Raw genomic sequence first — 22,092 nt, forward strand, 5'->3', positions numbered from 1 at the left:
TCCATATTTCTGTACATTACAGATTGATCACCATGATGTGTCTAGTTACCATTTGCCACCATACAGAGTTTTTACAATATAATTGACTATATTCCTTATGCCATACATTTCACCCCCATGAGTCATTGTTTTGATAACTAAAAATGTGTACCTCTTAATCTCCCTTACGCATTTCACTCATCCCCCAAACCCCCTCCGCTCTGGTAACTACTTATCTACGAGTCTGTTTCTGTTTTGTTATGTTTGTTTTTAGATTCCACAGATAAGTAAAATCATTCAGTATTTGTCTTTATCTGACTTATGTCTCTAGATCCATCTATGTTGTTGCAAAGTGACAATATTTCATTCTTTTTATGACTAAGTAATATCCCATCATATATATATTTCATTATATATATATAACCTTTTTTATGTATATCCTATTATATATATCTTCTTATATATATCTTATCCTATTATATATATCTTCTTTATACATACACACACTTAGACACACAATCAGTGGACACTTAGATTGCTTCCATATCTTGGCTTCCATATCTTGTTATAATGCTGAAATGAACATAGGGGTGCATATATCTTTTTGAATTAGTGTTTTGTTGTTTCTTCAGAAAAATATCCAGCAGTGTAACTGCTGAATCAAATGGTAGTTCTATTTCTAATTTGGGGAGAAACCTCTATACTGTTTTCCGTAGTGGTTATATTTATTTTGCATTCCTACCAACAGTAAACAAGGGTTCCTTAACTGCCATATCCTTGCCAGTACTTGTTATTTGTTGTCTTTTTGATAATAACCATTTTGATAGGTATGAGGTGATATCTCATTGTGGTTTTGATTTGCATTTCCCTGGTGATTAGTGATGGTGAGTATCTTTCCATCTGTCTCTTGGCCATCTGTGTGTCTTCTTTGGAAAAATGTCTATTCACATCCTCTGTCGTCTTCCCCCCCCCCCTTTTTTTTTTTTTTTAGGTTTTGGCGGTATATAGAGGTTCCCAGGCTAGGGGTGGAATTGGAGCTATAGCTGCCAGCCTACACCACAGCTATAGCATCGCTGAATCTGAGGTGCCTCTGCAACCTATACCACAGCTCACGGCAACACCAGATCCTTCACCCACTGAGCAAGGCCAGGGATTGAACCCACAACCTATGGTTCCTAGTTGGTTTCATTTCCACTGAGCCATGACGGGAACTCCCATTTCCATACAAATATTAGAATTGCTTTTTCTAGTTCTGTGAAAAAAATGCCATTAGTATTTTGCTAGAGGTTAGGTTGAATCTGTAGATTGCCTTGGGTAGCATGGTCATTTTAGCAAAGTTAATTCCTCCAATCCATGAACATGGTGTATCTTCCCATTTATTTATGTCATCTTCAGTTTCTTTCATTAGTGTCTTACAGTGTTCTGACTACAGGTCCGTCACCTCTTGGTTAGATCTGTTCCTAAATATTTTATTCTTTTTGATGCACTTGTAAATAGGAGTGTTTTCTAAATTTATCTTTCTGATAGTTCAGTGTTATTGTATAAAAATGAAACTCATTTCTGTATATATTAGTTTTGTATCCCACAGCTTTACCGAATTCATTAGCGAATTCTAATAAGTTTTTCTGGGGCCGTCTTTAGGATTTTCTATATATAACATCATGTCATCTGCATCGTGACAGTTTTACTTCTGTCTTTCCAATTGGATTCGTTTTATAACTTTTTCTTCTCTGATTGCTGTGGTGGCTAGAACTTCCAATTATATGTTGAATGAAAGTGGCAAAGTGGGCACCCTTATCTTGTTCCTGATCTTAAAGAAAATACTTTTAGCTTTTCACTTTTGATTATGATACTAGCTATGGGCTTGTCGTTATGGCCTTTATTATATTGAGGTATGTTCCCTCTATACCTGCATTTTTTAAAATGTTTATCATAAATGGATATTGAATTTTCTCAAAAGCTTTCTTGTATCTGTTGAAATTATGATTTATTTTATTCCTCATTTTGTTAATGTGGTATATCACATGGATTGATTTGCAGATGTTGAATCATCTTTGCATTCCTGGGGTAAATCCCACCTGATCATGGTGTATGATCTTTTTAATATATTGTTGATTTCAGTTTGCCAATATTTTTTTAAGGATTTTTGCATCTGATTAGTCATCAGGGATACTGGCATATAGTTTTCCTTCTTTCTTTTTGTCTGGTTTTGGTATCAGTAACATTGCTGACCTTATGGAATGAATTCAGAAGTGTTCCTTCCTCTGGAATTTTTTTGAATAGGTTGAGAAGTATTCGTGTAATTATTTAAATATTTGGTAGAATTCATCTGTGAAGCCATCTGGTCTTGGACTTTTATTTATTGGGAGTTTTTAAAATTACTGATGCAATATTGTTACTGTTAATTGGTTTGTTCACATTTTCTTTTTTATCCCTGATTCAGTCTTAAGAGATTTTTACATTTCTAGGAATTTTTCTATTTCTTCTAGGTTGTCCATTTTATTGGTATATAACTATTCATAGTAATTTCTTTTGATCCTTTGGTGTTTGTATTTCTGTGGTGTCAATTGTAACTTCTCTTTTTTCATTTCTGATGATACTGATTTGTATTCTCTTTTTTCTTGATGAATCTGGCTAACATTTTATCAGTTTTATCTTTTCAAAAAACCATCTTTGAGTTTCATTGATTTTTCCTTTTTTTTTTTGCAGTCTCTATGTCATGTATTTCACTTATTTTTTTCCTTTTAGTAGCCTTGGGTTTTGTTTTGTGTTTTTTTTTTTATAAATTATTTAGGTGTAAGCTTAGGTTGTTTGAGATTTTTCTTATTTCCTGAGATAGGCTTATATTGATATAAACTTCCCTCTTAGAACTGCTTTCCCTGCATCAAATAGATTTTGGATTGATGTATTTTCATATTCATTTGTCATCAGGTATTTCTTTTATTTTCTCTTTGATATCATCTGTAACCCATTGGTTATTTAGAACCATACTATTTAGCCTCTGTGTGTTAGTGGTTTTTTGTTCTCGTAGTTGATTTCTAGTCTCATGTGTGGTGGGAAAAGATGCTTGACTTATTTTGTGACCTAACATGTGCTCTAGTCTGGAGAATGTTCCATGTGGTCCATTTGGTGTAATGTATCCTTTAAGGTCAGTGTTTCCTTACTGATTTTCTGTTTGGATAATTTGTCTGTTGATGTGAGTGGGGTGTCAAAGTCTCCTACTGCTACTGTGTTAGTGTCAGTTTCTCCCTTATGTTTGTTGAAATTTGCTTTACATATTTAGGTGCTTCTATGTTGGGTGCATGTATATTTACAATAGTTAGGTCTTCTTGCTGCATCTTACTATCCTCTACAGTGGCAGTTTAGTGCAGTAAACATTTGTCTTGTGCCTACTGTTTAGAAGGTAGACAGTATACTATAGTGATTATTAAAATGGGAAGGAAATGGGCATTCTCCTAAACAAATTTATAGTATAATGGGAAAGGGGGAAAATAAGACAAGTATTCATTAATTTGGTCTTCCTTGATGATGACAGGTATCCTTAAAGGAGTGAAAAGTCAAATTTTTTAATGTCTCTAACATTAAACATGTTTCTAACAATGTTAGCTGATATGAGTATAAAGAAAGTTTTTCATCCTTTAATGCCACTGTGGTGACAAATATGAAATTTAGAAATGGTGTTAAATGTTTTTAAATATTTGCATTCTGTTTTTTAACAAATAACTTCTTGGTAACACTTTTTTTTCTGGTGCATATACCGATTCAAAGAATGATTTTATGTGACATAAACAGGTGACAGTTTTTCTTAGCTGCTGTCACTGCTACTAAAGGGCCCAAAAGTCCTTGAGGCAGTTTCTTCACTGAGGCTGATTTCACAGTTTTGCTCTAAAGCATTTCTTTTTGAGTTATCTCTGAATTCAAAAGTGCTATCAGTGAAAAAAAAAATTGTTATCAGTGAAACCATGCAACTAAGGATGTACAGTGGGCTCTTGGGTCCATGTCAACTGGCTGCTTGAGTACAGGGCCCTTTAGATAGCTAGGAGAGGTCTGTGCCGATGAGTGGAATCAGCTGGAAAAGGGGCTCGTTTCCACTGCGGAGTCTGCCCAGATTGCCTCTTCCTCATCATTGCATATATAGTGACTCTTATATAATATTTAAAATGTTCGTTCTTTGTTTTTTTTGTTTGTTTGTTTGTTTGTTTTAACTGTATGTTCCCTGTTTAATCAGTAGTAGCTGAAAAAAATTTTTTTGTGGTTTTAATGTATGTATTGACACAGTGACCTCTTGGGGAAAACATTTATTTCACAAATTTTTACTGACTCTTCATCATTGTACAATAGGTTTCAAACTGAAATTCAGATGGTGAATAAACAGTTCCCCTGTGAGCCGTTCAAATTTTTGGAGCCAACTTTAAGACTAGAGTATTGTGAAGCACTGGCTATGCTTAGGGAAGCAGGAATTGAAATGGGAGATGAAGAAGACCTAAGGTTTGTTTGTCTTTGTGATTTTTAAAACTTTAGTAATTAGATTTAAGATATGAAAGAATGGATATATTAATGAATGGTATTTTTTCACCCCATTGATGAACTTCAGTTTGTTAACTTTGGTATGTATAGTAGAATGCTATTTCATTCAGTTGTGATCTGAAATAAAATATCATTTAATATGGTTTGCCAAAGCTTCAATATTTTTGTTTATGAACACCGTTTTCTCCAAATCCTTTCCCCATATTCGTAATGTTTTAAAGAATATAGTCCTTTTTGCCTGTGATTTTATCATCTAATATGTTACCTCTCTTTCTAAATCAGTGGTGCTAAGAGAGGCTAGACAGCAGTCTAAATCTATTCTCATACAGGATTACAGTATAAAACTTTTAAAATCTCTAGAAGTCACTGTTCTCTATTCAACATACTATGTTATGTTATCTAAATTCAGATCAAATGGTTTAGTAATTTTGAAATGAATTGTGCAGTTTGATGAAGATTGGAAGTTAGCTACTTATATTTTATTCAAGGGTTCTTAAGTTAAACTATTTAAGCAAACAATTCATATCAATGTAGGAAGAGATGATTATTGTTATTTTTTAAGATTTTTTAAAAGTTTTTCCCTAAAAACATTTCATTTGCTTTAATTTTTTTCCCTTTTTTTCTTTTTTTTCCTTTTTTTTAGGGCCATACCCGCAGCATATGGAGGTTCCCAGGCTAGGGGTCAAATCGGAGCTGTAGCTGCCAGCCTATATACCACATCTCACGGCAACTCCAGATCTTTAACCAGGGATCAGACTTGCATCCTCATAAATGCTAGTCAGATTAGTTTCCACTGAGCCATGATGGAAACTCCTACTTTTATTTAACATACACATCTGTGTGTGTATACATATATATTGTTTTAAATATCCATACATCGCTAGATGACATTTTAAGGAAAACCATAAATTCTATAATTACTTTAAGATAGACATTATTTTTGATAAAGAGTAACAAAAAGATAAGACCATTTTCTTTTTTTCTTTTCTTTTTTTAGGGCTGGACCTGTGGCATATGGAGGTTCTCGGAGCTGTAGCAGCCAGCCGCAGCTCACAGTAACACCAGATCCTTAACACACTGATCGAGGCCAGGGATCGAACCAGCAACCCCATGGTTCCTAGTCAGATTCGCTAACTACTGAGCCATGACAGGAACTCCCCAACTTAAAACTTTTTGAAGTTGCTGTTTGATCTTCAAACACTTGATTTCCTGTTTCTTTTTCAGTACACCAAATGAAAAACTGTTGGGTCGTTTGGTAAAGGAAAAGGTAGGACTACTATTCATGCTGAATTTCTTTTTCTAAATCTGAAATATATGTTGGTACTGAAGAATATTTGCAAGGGGGACAGTATTTTTAAAAATTAGCTTAGTGTTTGATTAACTCAGTATTTGATTTTTGTATTAAGTTGTACTGAGGTATCTTTAAAAGTGATTTCTAGGTCTGATAGTTTAGTTAGAAAGGACCTCAAGATGATTTGAAATTATTTAGAAGTGGTCTTCCCTGCGTACCCTTGGGACTAGAGGGTGAATGAATTTCCTTCCTGCCTCTTTTGTGAAAGCTACTTTCCTATCTCATTTCCCAAAACTCCAGCAAGAGGAAAGCTAAACTTAGTGTGATCTTTAAAGAAATTAAAAGAATTGTGTTATTGAATGAAAACAATCCTTGAGCTCCTCCTGCTGGTTGCACTGAAAACTATTCAAGTGACTGGGGAACTAACTTGGTGAAACTGCGCAGTACAGAGTTTTTACCTTTAAAATGCTGTTTCAGTAGGGCTGATTCTAATTTTCAGCTCTTTTGACATTGCCTCAGTTCTCTGCTTTTAGGAAATATGTTTAACATTGAAATAGTTAAAATGTGATTGGTTTCTTTTTAAGTAAATGTAGGCCACATAGTAAATATTCTAATAAAAATGTCATAATTTCATGTTAATGTTATTTTATTTCAATTTTAGTTTTCACTTGAGGAAAACTACCAAATTTACTTTAGGTATCTAAAAGAAAATTTAAATTATTGGAGAAATAAGGTTTTTTGTAGATTGGTATAGTAAAGGATACCAGTTTTTCCCAAAATACTTTACAGATTCAGTGTAGTTTTTCTAAAACCCAATGAGATTTAGAATAATTTAGCAAAAGCAGTTATAAAATGCATCTAAAAAACTGAGCTCTAATTGCAGTGAAAAAAAAAATGAAAATCAAGTTTATCACACCATAATTTTCTTTGGGGGAGAAATTGGAAAAAGATTACATGTCCAAAAAAAAAAAAAAAAAAAGAAGAATGCATATTTGAATTATGAATAGTCATCACCTCATAAGAATTAAGTATATTGGAAGAATTTATAACATCATAGCAAAAAGCTATAAGATACAAATGTTACTAAGAAACTTGTTATTTCATATAGAGTGTAATTATAGTAATTTTGAAGAACAAAACTTATGTATAAAAAAGATAATCACTAAAATGTTTGCCTTTTCACTTTCATTAAACTTTTTAAAAATCTGTTTTAATCATTTATTCTTTTTATAGTATGATACAGATTTTTATATTCTTGATAAATACCCATTGGCTGTAAGACCTTTCTATACCATGCCTGACCCAAGAAATCCTGTAAGTAATTTGATTTTAAATAACCTGTTTTGGGGATATCTTTATTGTCACCATGTCAGTTGTACAATGGGAATAATGATTTTCATAGTAACTTGCAGTTTTGATGAACATATTGTTACATGTATTACTACTAGTTTCTGTCAATTCAAGTCAGAATAATATTGTGAAGTTTTAATATTCTAGCAAATTAGTCCCCAAAACCTATATTAAAAAATCATTTTCACATGTCTTTTTTTTTTTTTTTTTTTTTTGCCATTCCTTGGTCTGCTCCCACAGCATATGGAGGTTCCCAGGCTAGGGGTTGAATCGGAGCTGTAGCCACTGGCCTATGCCAGCTGTGTGCAACCTACACCACAGCTCATGTCAACGCCAGATCCTTAACCCACTGAGCAAGGTCAGGGATTGAACCCAAAACCTCATGGTTCCTCCTCGGATTTGTTAACCACTGAGCCATGACGGGAACTCCTCACATGTCATTTTTAAAGATATGAGGAAGAAACACCATACAAATAATAAGTAGCATTAATAGATTTGAAAACTACCAAATCATTTTATCATTGCACTTGAACTAAGAGTTCACATTTTGTCTTGGTAGTTAATCTAAATAATATCTTGTGGCCTTTTGGGGTTTTTCCTTTGCCCTGGTTCCCAAACTTTAATGGACATCAGAATCACTTGGAGGGTTTTTATTTGTTTGTTTTTTGATTGTTTGTTTGTTCATTTTGCCACACCCATGGCATTCTGAAATTCTGGGGCCAGGGATCAAACCTGCACCACAGCTCACAGCAACACTGGTCCTTAACCCACTGAGTGAGGCCAGGGGTCAAACCTGCAACCTCATGGTTACTAGTCGGATTTCCACTGAGCCACAACAGGAACTCCAGAGTGGTATTTTGTGTTTTTCCTGCAGAAACAGTCCAACTCTTATGATATGTTCATGAGGGGAGAAGAAATACTCTCAGGAGCTCAAAGAATACATGATCCTCAGCTGCTAACAGAGAGAGCCTTACATCATGGAATTGGTAAGCAACTTATATTTCGGAGGTTGTGTTTTTTTGTTTGTTTGTTTGTGTGTTTTTATCTTTTTTAGGGCCACACGCGACATATGGAGGTTCCCAAGTTGGGGGTGAAATTCGAGCTGTAGCTGCCAGTCTACACCATAGCCACAGCAACACCAGTTCCAAGTCATGTCTGTGACCTACACCACAGCTCATGGCAATGCTAGATCCTTAATCCACTGAGCAAGGCCAAGTATAAACCTGCGTCCTCATGGATGCTGGTCAGATTCGTTTCCACTGAGCCACGAAGGGAACTCTGAGAGTCATGTAAATTCTAAAAACAATGTTTTAAAGACTTTTCAGAAACACAATCATTTGTTTTAACCTTCATTGTTCAGTAATTGGGTTTACAACTTTTTAAGGTAATAAGATGAAAATTGTATTTCTTTGTTTCATGTTTGTTTTGTAGATTTGGAGAAAATTAAAGCATACATTGATTCCTTCCGTTTTGGAGCCCCTCCTCATGCTGGTGGAGGCATTGGTAATATTCCTTTAATATTATGGCAATATTTCTAACCCAGATTTCATTTGGCAAAGTGCGCATTCAGTTTTGACTAAATTTCTTAAGTACTAGATTCTAAAAAGTAAATTTCGTATATTGTTATTGCTTATAAATAAGTCCGTATGTGCTAAGTTAATACAAACTTGAATTATAAGAATTTTTTTAAAGTGAGTTATGACTAAATGAAAGTTTAATTTTGAATATGTTAACTTTCTATATTCATGAGTTCATTTAACTTAGTCCAAATTAAAGTTCTCCCTTCACTTATGTCAGATTGCTGCTAAATGTTTTTGTTGAAATGTAACACTTCATTGACTTTTAGGACCACTTCTCTAGTTTATGTAAAATATTGTTCTGTGATTTAAAATGACTAAATATTTAATTAACTCAACTTTTAGATGTCCATGTAAAAAACTCTTAAAAAGCATTCTGAATTTATAGTTTTGTGAAGTTTTTATTTGTTTGGAGTTTTGGGGGTTTTTTTTGGGCGGGGGGGGGGTTGTTTGTTTTTTGTCTTTTGTCTTTTTAGGGCCACACCTGTGACATATGGAGGTTCCAAGGCTAGGGGTCTTTTCGGAGCTGTGGCCGCCAGCCTACGCCAGAGCCACAGCAACTCAGCTGCGTAGGTGACCTACACCACAGCTCATGGCAACGCTGGATCTTTAACCCACTGAGCAGGACCAGGGATCGAACCCGCAACCTCATGGTTCCTAGTCAGATTCGTTAATACTGAGCCACGATGGGAACTCCTGTTTGGAGTTTTTTGATGAACAGGTAATACACTTATAAAAATTTCAAATTCTGAGTGTGCAGAAGAATGTACATCCACCTCCCTAGAGAAAACTATTGTTTCTAGTTTTCTCTTGACCTTAGCAAAGATGACCTTTGCATATGCAAAACTACATATCCCTTTTTAAATATATTTTTTAGACAAATTTTAGTGTATAGTGTAAACCATTCAGTACCTTGCAGTGTCAGTACTTATCAATACTTAAAGAACTTTTTCATTCTTTTTCCTATCACTACATAGAATCCATTAAAAGGATGCATTATTAACCAGCTTCCTATTAGCAGACATGTTGGCTATTACCAGGCTTTTTTTATTATAAACAATGCTACATTGAATATATACATAGTTTAAGTTTTAATTGGAAATTTGTAATTATTTTCTCTTAGAATATTGTGAATAATGTGCCTTTTGCATGATATTCTACAAACTTTTGTGACTAATTGACAATGTAAATATTGCTTATGAAGGACACTTCAGTGATTGTCAAAATACTACCTATTTTTTTTTGGCTGCCCTGCAGTATATGGATGTTCCCTGGCCAGGGATCAGATCCAAGCCATAGTTGCAACTACACCATAGCTGTGGCACCTATACCGCAGCCAGATACTGAGCCCAGTATGCCAAGTTGGGGATCAAACCTGAATCCCAGTACTCTAGAGACAGTGTCGATTCTGTTGCGCCACAGTGGGAACTCCTAATACTGCCTATTTTGGATAAGTAACATTTGAGAGGAAGATGGGATATAGTGTTTTTTTTTTTTTTTTTTTGGGGGGGGGGGGTAATGTTAGGTTACTATAATACAAGGTTCAAATTTTTAGTAAGGAAAAACAATACAAATATTAATTCTTCTATTTAGTACTGTTTTAGATGTTAAATATATTCCGTTAAACTTCAAAGTTGTTGCTATATAAAAATGTCCTTTGACTGTGCCTTCTTTGTGTGACGTATTGTCCCGCTGCAACTTCAGTGAAATAGAAAACAAATTACACCCAAAAATTTTCACTTGCAGGAGTTCCTGTTTTGGCTCAGTAAGTTATGAACGCAACTAGTATCCATGAAGATGTGGGTTCGATCCCTGGACTCACTCAATGGGTTAAGGATCCATCCAGCACTGCCACAAGCTGTGGTGTAGGTTGCAGATGAGGCTTGGATCCTGAGTAGCTATGGCTGTGGCATAGGCCGGCAGTTGCAGCTAAGATTCGACCTCTAGCCTGGGAACTTCCATATGCCATAGGGGTGGCCCTAAAAAGAAAAAAGAAAAAGTTTCATTTGCTACTTTTGCTCTGCTTCTTAGGTGGTACTTTTCTTCATTCTTGTCAGTAATATAGTAATTTTTTAAATGATTTTAATTTTTTCCCATTATAGCTGGTTTACAGTGTTCTGTCAATTTTCTATTGTACAGCAAGGTGGACCCAGTTACACATACATGTATACATTCTTTTTTCTCACATTGTCATGCTCCATCGCAAGTGACTAGATATAGTTCCCAGTGCTATACAGCAGGATCTCATTGCTTAAGTATATAGTATTTAAGTCACATATCAAAGTAAGACTCTTCTGCACTCAAAACATTTAGTATAGTACTGTGTTACAGAATCTTTTATGCTAGGAAACACCATGTTTAATAGAAGTTATATTCCTTCCTAACAAAGAAAAGTATTTTGTTGATCAGTGATATTATTTTGATAGTTTTCAATAAGTTAAGACCCCGAGAGGTTTTCAAAAAATGAATTAATAATTATTTTGTTTTCCTTAGGGTTGGAGCGAGTAACTATGCTGTTTTTGGGCTTGCACAATGTTCGTCAGACCTCAATGTTTCCCCGTGATCCCAAAAGACTCACTCCTTAAAGTGTTGCTTTGTATTCTTTCCAGTAACCTGCTATTGATCAGGCTGTACCTTAGATAACTCAAAATATGCAATAGAATAAATGTCTTATCTAAAGTGCCACAATTACCTTTGGATTCATTCAGTATAGGTCACTAAAAGAGAAGATTTTTATAACCTTGGACATGCTTCAGTAGGAAATGGTTGAACATTTTAATGAAAAATTCATACTGTTAAAAGTTCATATTGCATTACCACAATAAATGTTAACAGTTTTAAACAGATAATATTGTATAAATTTTCTTTTCTATATTACAGTGGCTACAATATTCATATATTAAATTTTCAATATTTGGTCTTTTTTTTAATTCTGACATTGAGATAGAACAATTTTGGAGAAATATCTGAGATTTTAATGAGTGTATAATTGGCATATCATGGAAAATTAGGCAGCAAATAATCAATTTTAAAAATAGTGCCTAGGAATCATGTAAAGCAGGTGTGAATACTGGTTAGAAAATAATATACTGTATTAAATTGTTTAATTCTGAACCTGAATTTCAATAAAATTTTAAAACTAATTATAGTCTCTGTGCAACTTCATGGCAGTATGATTTTACAACTGTTCTTGGCATTTATAATTTGGGAAAAGAAAAAATTGACAAACAGTTTATGTAAATGCCGAAGAGCAAATGAAAACTGATATATTCATAACATGTATTCATACTAAGGTATAAGTTCAGAAAGTTCTTAAAGCTGACAGCTTGGGTTGCTTAATTGTTTATTTTACATAGATTATGAAACACTGCAGAATTTTGTTGTTGTTGTTGTTGTGGCTGCACCTGTGGTATATGGAAGTTCCCAGGCCAGCCGTCTTAATCGGAGCTACACCTGCACCACAGCCACAGCAACACCAGATTCTTAAGCCACTGAGCCAGGCCAAGGATCAAACCCGCATCCTCACAGAGACAATGTTGGGCCCTTAACGGGAACTCCATAATTTTCTCTTTTTGTTTTTAACTGGTACTAGTATTTAGTGAAGTCACTAAAATGCACTCCTGTTTCCCTCCCCGAAATAAATTTTTATGTAAGAATTACAGTTAGGGAGTTGCTGTTGTGGCGCAGTGGTTAAGGAATCCAACTAGGAACCATGAGATTGTGAGTTCGATCCCTGGCCTTGCTCAGTGGGTTGAGGATCCGGCATTGCCGTGAGCTGTGGTGCAGGTCACAGACTTGGCTCGGATCCCGAGTTGCTGTGGCTCTGGCGTAGGCCGGTGGCTACAGCTCCAATTAGACCCCTAGCCTGAGAACCTCCATATGCTGTGAAAGCGGCCCAAGTAATGCCAAAAAGACAAAAAAAAAAAAAAAAAAGAATTACAGTTAGAAACACTTTACCTCTCAATTATTAAATATGTTGATGTTCATGTTAATTTTATGGTGCTCCACATGTAATGGTCAGGAACAAAACAATGTAATGCAAATATTTTTCCTTACAGGAAAAGGAAAAACAATACAGCAAAGAAAGAGGGTCAGAAAGGTAGGACATTACCTGTGGATCAAGAACATCTGCCCATTATTTTTGAAAGTTAATTATGTTACCATCTAGATTATGAGGTCTTTTAAGTGTAGAGACTTAATTTTTATCTTTCTTTCATAACCTTCCCAAGTATCTTGAGTTTGGTAGGTACCCCAAAATAGTTAAAAACATTTAAGCCACACCAAGAATAAAATAGACTACTGTTTTTTTCTGTATTGCATAATCTCCAAACCCCAAAATAGTATGATAATAATAGCCCTGGAGCTATTCTGAAGTACAGAGAATTATAGCTTCTTTCAAAATAAATGGTTTGTTTAAAGTCTTAGAATGATGTAATTTTTTATTTAATTATTTTTATTATTAAGTATTTCAAGCAGGCCAACCAAATAGAACCATGATATAAAGGACACCCGTGTACTTGCCACCAGGGTTTATCAAATCTTAACATTGCCATATTTGCTTCAAATATTTTTCTTTTTTAGGGAAAATATATTGTGTGTACCCTGTTCCTATTCCTTCCTACCATAGTGTTAACTACTATATAAATTGGGTGTTTATTCTTTTGCAAGTTTTTCCAAGTTTTTATATTTTAACTAAATATTTCTCTTTTTTTGGCCTTTTTTTTTTTTTTTTTTAAAGACATACGGAAGTTCCCAGGCTAGGGGTCGAATCACAGCCACAGCTACTAGCCTACACCACAGCCATAGCAACTCGGGATCCAAGCTGTGTCTGCAACCTACACAACAGCTCACAGCAACATCAGATCCTTAAACCATTGAGTGAGGCCAGGGATCAAACCCACATCCTCACAGATCTTGCCTTAGGTTCTTAACCTGTTGAGAGGCTATCAATTATCAGTTTTTATTTATTACTTTTTTTATGCAGCAACATTCCTGAATTCTTATTACTTCTAAAGTTTCGATTAAGTATCTTGTATTTTCTTTTTTGTTGGTGGTGGTGAGTTTTTTTTTTGTTTTTTTGTTTTTTTGTTTTTTTTTTTCAATTTTTTAAGACTATACACATGGCATATGGAGGGTCCCAGGTTAGGGGTTGAATTGCAGCTATAGCTACAGGCCTATGCCACAGCCATAGCAACTCCAGATCTGAGCCATGTCTTCGACCTACACGATAGCTTACAGACGCTGGATCCTTAACCCACTGAGCAAGGCCAGGGATTGAACCTGCAACCTCACTTGGATTTGTTTCCACTGCACCACAATGGGAACTCCAGACATCTTGTATTTTCAAGGTAAACAGACACGTGAGAAAGACTAGCATAATAGTAAAAAGTATAGAGTTCCCACTGTGGTGCAGAGGGTTAAGAGTCCAACTGCAGCAGCTAGGGTCACTGCTGAGGCACAGTTTTGATCCTTGGCCCAGCACAGTGGATTAAAGAAACCATTGTTGCCGTAACTGTGGCATAAGTCACTGAGGCTCAGATTCAATCCCTGGCCCAGAAACTTCCATATGCTATGCGTTTGGCCATTAAAAAAAAAAAAAGTGTGGATTCTGTGGCTCTGCTACCTGGATTCAAATCTTGATTTTGCTATTTACCAACTATATAACCTTGAGTAATTTGCTTATCCTCAATTTGCATAATTCTATCTTAATGAGACTATTGTGAAATTTAAAAAGCTGAAACACATGGAACAGTGCTTGGCTCATAGAATAGTGTCTGGCAAATAAAGAAGAGTCTTACCTTTTCCTATCTTTTTTTTTAGGGCCGAACCCAAGGCATATGTAATTTCCAGGCTAGGAGTTGAATCGGAGCTTTATCTGCCAGTCTACACCACAGCCACAGCAGCTGGGGATCCGAGCTTCATCTGCAGTCGAAGCTCATGGCAATGCCACATCCCTGACCCTCTCAGCAAGTCCATGGATCAAACACACATTCTCATGGATACCAGTCTGATTCATTTCCACTGCACCACAGTGGGAACTCCTAGTTCTTATGTCATATTTACTTATTGTATTACTTACTTCCTTCAGTAGATTTTTTTTTTTTTTTTTTTTTTGCTTTTTAGGGCTGCACCCGCAGCATATGGAGGTTCCCAAGCTAGGAGTCAAATCAGAGCTACAGCTGCCTACACCACAGCCATGGCAACTCAGGATCCAAGCCACATCTGCACCTACACCACGTTTAATGGCAATGCTCAATCCTTAACTCACTGAGCGAGGCCAGAGATCGAACCTGCAATCTCATGGTTTCTAGTTGGATTCATTTCTGCTGTGTCACAGTGGGAACTCCTCTTCAGTAAAATATTGAATAAAAGCAGTGGTGGGGGCATGCTTTTCTTGTTTCTGACTTAATTTTAATTAAAGTGTCAAGATTAAGTGTGTTATTTGCTATGAGTATATAAAAGAAGCTGTTTATCAGGTTAATGAAGGTTCCATTTGTTGAGTTTTTGTTAAGAATGGCTTGAATTTGTCAAGCACTTTTTCTGTATTTGCTGCAATTTTTTTTTCCTTTTAGTTTTGAATATGATAGATGACAGTAATAGAAATTCTTGATATTTTTCTGGAGTAAATACTACTTGATCATGATGTATTTTGTGTATGTACTCCTGAATTCAACTTGCTAATATATACAACAAAATCCATTCATCTTAAGTGTGTAGTTGGATGAATTTTGGTAATTTTATATAGTCAGTAACTTCCACCATAATCAAAGCAGAAACCACTTCCATTGCCCTAGAAAGTTCCAGAGTGCATCTTCATAGACATTTTCAACCTCTGGCAAAAGGTCTACTTTTGTCACTATTATGTTGCATTTTCAAGAACTGATATAATAGAACAGTGTATAGTCTTGACTGCTTCTTTTTCTTTTTTTTTTTTTTTTTTGTTTGTTTTTTTGGGGCTACACTTGGGGTATATGGAGGTTCCCAGGCTAGTGGTTGAATCTGAACTACACCAGTTGGCCTTTGCCACAGCAACAGCAACTCGGGATCCAAGCCAAATCTGCGACGTGCACTACAGCTCACAGCAATACTGGATCCTTAGCCCACTGAGTGAGGCCAGGGGTCGAACTCACATCCTCATGGATATGATTCAGTTATGTTAACGGCTGAGCAACGACGAGAACAAATTGATTTCTTTCTTAAGCTTAATGTTTTGAGATTCATCCATGCCGTTGCATGTATTAATAGAATGTGTTTTTATTGATCAGTAATATTCCATAGAATGGATATGCCATAATTTGCTTGTTTCTTCACCAGTTGATGTACATATAAACACCATCCAGTTTTATTGTTTTTTTATTACTCAATGAATTTATTACATTTGTAGTTGTACAATGATCATCACAATCCAATTTTATAGGATTTCCATCCCACAACCTCCACCCCCCAAACTGTCTCCTCAGGAAACCATAAGTTTTTCAATGTCTGTGAGTCAGTATCTGTTCTGCAAAGAAGTTCCGTCTGTCCTTTTTTCAGATTCCACATGTCAGTGAAAGCATTTGATGTTGGTGTCTCATTGTATGGCTGACTTCACTTAGCATGATAATTTATAGGTCCATCCATGTTGCTAAAGATGCCGGTATTTCATTCCTTTTAATGGCTAATATTCCACTGTGTATATGTACCACATCTTCTCGATCCACTCCTCTGTCAATGGACATTTAGGTTGTTTCCATGACTTGGCTATTGCAAATAGTGCTGCAGTGAACATCGGAGTACGTGTCTTTGGGAGCCATGGTTTTCTCTGGATAGATGCCCAGGAGTGGGATTGCTGGATCAAATGGTAGTTCTATGTTTAGTTTTCTGAGCAATCCCCATAGTGTTTTCCACAGTGGTTGCACCAATTTACAATCCCACCAGCAGTGTAATAGCGTTCCTTGTTCTCTACGCCCTCTCCAGCACTTGTTGTTTGTAAGACTTTCGGATGATGGCCATTCGGGCTGGTGTAAGGTGGTACTTCATCGTGGTTTTGATTTGCATTTCTCTAATGATGAGTGATATTGAACATCTTTTCATGTGTTTTTTGGCCATCCAAATGTCTTCTTTGGAGAATTGTCTGTTTAGCTCTTCTGCCCATGTTTTGATGGGGGTTGTTTGTTTTTTTGGTATGGAGCCGCAGAAAGTGTTTATAAATTTTGGAGATTAATCCCTTGTCAGTTGATTGATTTGCAAAGATGTTCTCCCATTCTGTGGGTTGTCTTTTTGTGTTGTTTAGGGTTTCCTTTGCTGTACAGAAACTTTTAAGTTTGACTAGGTCCCATTTGTTTACTTTTGTTTTCACTGTCAGTACTCTAAGAGATGGATCTGAGAAGATGTTGCTGTTGTTTATGTCAGAGAGTGTTTGGCCTAGATTTTCCTCTCAGAGTTTTATAGTGTCTGGTCTTATATCTAGGTCTTTAATCCGTTTGGAGTTTATTTTTGTGTATGGTGTTAGGGAGTGTTCTAATTTCATTCTTTTCCATGTGGCTATCCAGTCTTCCCAGCACCACTTCTTGAACAAGCTGTCCTTTCTCCATTGTATATTCTTGCCTCCTTTGTCATAGATGAGTTGGCTGTAGGTGCGTGGGTTTAATTCTGGGCTTTCTATCCTGTTCCACTGATCTATATGTCTGTCTTTGTGCCAGTACCATGTAGTCTTGATGACTGTTGCTTTGTAGTATAGTGTGAAGTCCGGGAGCCTGATTCCTCCAGCTCTATGTTTCTTTTTCAGGATGTCTTTGGCTATTCTGGGTCTTTGGTGCTTCCACACAATCCTTAAAATATTTTGTTCAAGTTCTATGAAAAATGTCCTTGGTAATCTGATAGGGATTGCATTGAATCTGTAGATTGCCTTAGGTAGTATAGTCATTTTGATAATATTAACTCTTCCAGTCCACCAGCATGGTATGTCTTTCCATCTATTTGTGTCGTCTTTGATTTCTTTCATCAGTGTCTTGTAGTTTTCAGAGTACAGGTCTTTTGTCTCTTTAGTTAGGTTTACTCCTAGGTATTTTACTCTTTTGGATGTGATGGTAAATGGGATTGCTTCCCTAATTTCTCTTTCAGCTCTTTCATTGTTAGTGTATAGAAATGCTGTCGATTTCTGTATATTAATTTTTGTATCCTCCGACTTTGCCAAATTCATGGATGAGCTCTAACAGTTTTCTGGTAGATTCTTTAGGATTCTCTAGGCATAGTATCATGTCATCTGCAAATAGTGATAGTTTTACTCCTTCCTTTCCAATTTGGATTCCTTTTATTTCTTTTACTTCTCTGATTGCTGTGGCTAGGACTTCCAAAACTGTTGAAGAGTAGTGGCGAGAGCGGACATCCTTGTCTTGTTCCTGATCTCAGCGGGAATTCTTTCAGCTTTTCACCATGGAGAATGATGTTCGCTGTGGGTTTGTCATAGATGGCCTTCATTATGTTGAGGTAGGTTCCCGCTATGCCCACTTTCTGAAGGGTTTTTTTATGAGAAATGGGTGTTGGATTTTGTCAAAGGCTTTTACCACATCTATTGAGAGGCTCATATGGTTTTTATCCTAGTTTGTTTACGTGGTGTGTCACACTGATGGATTTGAGGATATTGAAGAAAACTTGCATCCCTGGGATAAATCCCACTTGGTCATGATGTACAATCCTTTTAATGTATTGTTGGATGCAGTTTGCTAGTATTTTGTTGAGGATTCTTGCATCCATGTTCATCAGTGAAATGGGCCTGTATTTTTCTTTTGTTGTGGTATCTTTGTCTGGTTTTGGTATGAGGATGATGGTGGCCGCATAGCATGAGTTTTGGAGTATCCCTTCCTCTGCAATTTTTTGGAATAGTTTCAGAAGGATAGGTGGTAGCTCTTCTCTAAATGTTTGATAGAATTTGTCTGTGAAACCATCTGGTCCTGGACTTTTGTTTGTTGGAAGTTTGTTTTTGTTGTTGTTGTTGTCTTTTTGTCATTTCTAGGGCAGCTCCCGCAGCATATGGAGGTTCCCAGGCTAGGAGTTTAAGTGGAGCTGTGACCACTGGCCTACGCCACTGTCACAGCAATGTGGGATCCAAGCCACATCTGCAACCTACACCACAGCTCACAGCAACGCTGGATCCTTAACCCTCTGAGCAAGGCCAGGGATCGTACCTGCAGCCTCATGGTTCCTGGTCGGATTTGTTAACCACTGAGCCATGATGGAAACTCCATGTTGGAAGTTTTTTAATCATAGTTTCAATTTCCGTTCTTGTGATTGGCCCATTCATCTTTTCTATTTCATCTTGGTTTAGTCTTGGAAGATTGTACTTTTCTAAGAATTTATCCATTTCTTCTAGGTTTTCCATTTCATTGGCGTATAGTTGCATATGGTAGTCTCTTATGATCCTTTGTATTTCTGTGATGTCCATTCTTGCTTCTCCTTTTTCATTTCTAATTTTATTGATTTGAGTCCTCTCTCTTTTTTTCTTGATCAGTCTGGCTAAGGGTTTATCCATTTTTTTTTAATCTGTTCAAAGAACCATCTTTTCATTTCATTGATCTTTCTATGGTATTCTTCATTTCTATTTCATTGATTTCTGTTCTGATCTTTATGATTTCTTTCCTTCTACTAACTTTAGGTCTTGTCTATTCTTCTCTCTCTAGCTGCTTTAGATGTAAAGTTAGCTTGTTTATTTGAGCTTTTTCTTGTTTCCTGAGGTGGGTTTGTATTGCTATAAACTTTCCTCTTAGAACTGTGTTTGCTTCATCCCATAGGTTTTGGAGTGTCGTATTTTTGTTGTCATTTGCAGCCAGGTATTTTTTAATTTCCTCTTTGATTTTTTCAGTGATCCATTGGTTGTTTAGTAGCATGTTGTTTAGTTTCCACGTGTTTGTGTTTTTTGTAGATTTTTTCTTGTTGTTGATTTCCAGTCATATAGCATTGTGGTTGGAAAAGATGCTTGATATAATTTCAAGTTACCGAGGTTGGATTTGTAGCCCAGGATGTGATCCATTTTAGAGAATGTTCCATGTGCACTTGAGAAGAAAGTGTATTCTGTTGCTTTTGGATGGAATGTCCTATAAATATCTGTGAAGTCCACCTGGTCTAATGCTTCATTCAGGGCCTGTGTTTCCTATTGATTTTCTGTCTGGATGATCTGTCCATTGCTGTAAGTGGGGTGTTAAAGTCCCCCACTATAATAGTGTTTTTGTCGATTTGTCCTTTTAAGGTTGTTAGCAGTTGCCTTATATATTGTGGTGAACCTCTGTTGGGTGCGTAGATATTTAAAATTGTTCTATCTTCTTGGATTGATCCTTTGACCATTATGTAATGACCTTCTTTGTCCCTTAAAATAGTCTTTATTTTAAAGTCTATTTTGTCTGATAGGAGTATTGCTATTCCAGCTTTCTTTTTTTTTTTTTTTTGTCTTTTGTCTTTTTTGTTGTTGTTTTGTTGTTGTTGTTGTTGCTATTTCTTGGGCCGCTCCCGCGGCATATGGAGGTTCCCAGGCTAGGGGTCCAGTCGGAGCTGTAGCCACCGGCCTACGCCAGAGCCACAGCAACTCAGGATCCGAGCCACGTCTGCAACCTACACCACAGTTCACGGCAACGCCAGATCGTTAACCCACTGAGCAAGGGCAGGGACCGAACCCGCAACCTCATGGTTCCTAGTCGGATTCGTTAACCACTGCGCCACGACGGGAACTCCCCAGCTTTCTTTTGATCCCCGTTTGCGTGAAATATTTTCTTCCATCCTCTCACTTTCAATTTGTATGTGTCCCTAGAAGTGAAGTGGGTCTCTCTCTGAAGACAGCATATATATGGGTCCTGTTTTTGTATCCATTCAGCCAGTCTGTGTCTTTTGGTTGGGCCATTTAGTCCATTCACATTTAAGGTAATTACTGATATGTATGTTCTTATTGCCATTTTATTAATTGCTTCGGATTTGTTTTTGTTGCTCTTTTTTCTTCCCTTCTTTTCTTGTTCTCTCCTCTTCTGGTTTGATGAGTATCTTTAGTGTTGTATTTGAGTTGATTTTTCTTATTTGTTTGTGTATCAAATGTAGATTTTTGGTTTGCAGTTATTCTGAAGTTTTGATCTGAGTCCATATATATATGTGAGATTATTTTAAGTTGTTGTTCTCTTAATTACAAGTTCATCTCCAGGGTCCTGCATTTGCACCCTCTTGTTCTCATGGTTTCTGATTTTGGTGGTATAATTGTGCATGATGATTTCATATCTTTATAGTATATATATGTCTTTACTGGTGAGCCTTGTCATTTGCGGTATTTTTGTTTCCTGTTGCTATCTTTTCTTTTCTGCCTAGAGAAGTTCCTTTAGTATGTGTTGTAAGGCTGGTTTAGTGTTGCTGAATTCTCTCTGTGAAGGTTTTGATTTCTCCTTCAAATCTGAATGAGAGCCTTGCTGGGTCAAGTCATCTTGGTTGGAGGTTTTTTCCTTTCATTAAGTTAAGTATACCATGCCACTCCCTTCTGGCTTGCAAGAGTTTCTGCTGAAAAATCTGCTGATAACCTTATCGGGGTTTCCTTGTATGTTATTTGTTTCTTTTCCCTAGCTCCTCTCAAGATTTTCTCTTTGTCTTTACTTTTGGTCAGTTTGATTACTATGTGTCTTGGGGTATTCCTCATTGGGTTTATTTTATATGGTACTCATCGCACTTCCTGGATTTGAGTGAGTGGTTCCTTTCCCATGTTAGGGAAGTTTTTGGCTATTATCTCTTGGAATATTTTTTCTGTCCCCTTCTCTCTCTCTTCTCCTTCTGGCACCCCTATAATAAGGATGTTGGTACATTTAATGTTGTCCCAGAGTTCTCTGAGACTCTCTTCATTTGTTTTCAATCTTTTTTCTCCTTTCTGTTCCACATTGGTAATTTCTACTAATCTGTCCTCCACCTTGCTTATTCATTCTTCTGCTTCCTGTATTCTTTGTTAGCTGCTGCTTGTGAATTTTATATTTCAGTTATTGTATTTTGCATCTCTTCTTGTTTGTTTAAGTTTTATGTTTTGTATCTCTTTGCTTAGTGTTTCCTGTAAGTTATACATCTTTGCCTCCAGTTTATTTCCAATGTCTTGCATCATCTTCAGCATCAACAGTCTAAAGTCTTTTTCCTTGAGGCTGAGAACCTCCTCATCACTTAGCTGATTTTCTGGGTTTTTTTTTTTTTCTTTCTCCCTCATCTGATAGTTCTCTGTGTTTTCATTTTGGTAGGTTTTTGGTGTGGTCATGTTTTTTACAGATAATAGAGTTGTAGCCTCTCTTAGTTCTGGTGTCTGCCCCCCTTGTGGCTCAAGTTAGTATGGCATCTTGCATAGACTTCCTGATAGGAGGGACTGATGCCTGCCCCTGGTAGGTG

General features: G+C 36.4%; 1 protein-coding gene across 2 annotated transcripts in view; it reads left to right on the top strand.

The window, feature by feature from the left end:
* DARS (aspartyl-tRNA synthetase) overlaps positions 1–11,867 on the top strand; it is a 75,210-nt gene extending 63,343 nt beyond the window's left edge. For both annotated transcript variants that reach the window (XM_003133266.5, XM_021075843.1), the window contains exons 11-16: positions 4,321–4,467; positions 5,731–5,773; positions 7,031–7,111; positions 8,022–8,133; positions 8,579–8,650; positions 11,218–11,867. In XM_003133266.5, the coding sequence (XP_003133314.1) occupies positions 4,321–4,467; positions 5,731–5,773; positions 7,031–7,111; positions 8,022–8,133; positions 8,579–8,650; positions 11,218–11,309 (547 nt within the window). In that variant the 3' untranslated portion in view covers positions 11,310–11,867. The remainder of the gene's footprint in view (positions 1–4,320; positions 4,468–5,730; positions 5,774–7,030; positions 7,112–8,021; positions 8,134–8,578; positions 8,651–11,217) is intronic.

Source organism: Sus scrofa, chromosome 15 (assembly GCF_000003025.6).
Source record: "Sus scrofa isolate TJ Tabasco breed Duroc chromosome 15, Sscrofa11.1, whole genome shotgun sequence".
NCBI classification, from domain to species: Eukaryota; Metazoa; Chordata; class Mammalia; order Artiodactyla; family Suidae; genus Sus; species Sus scrofa.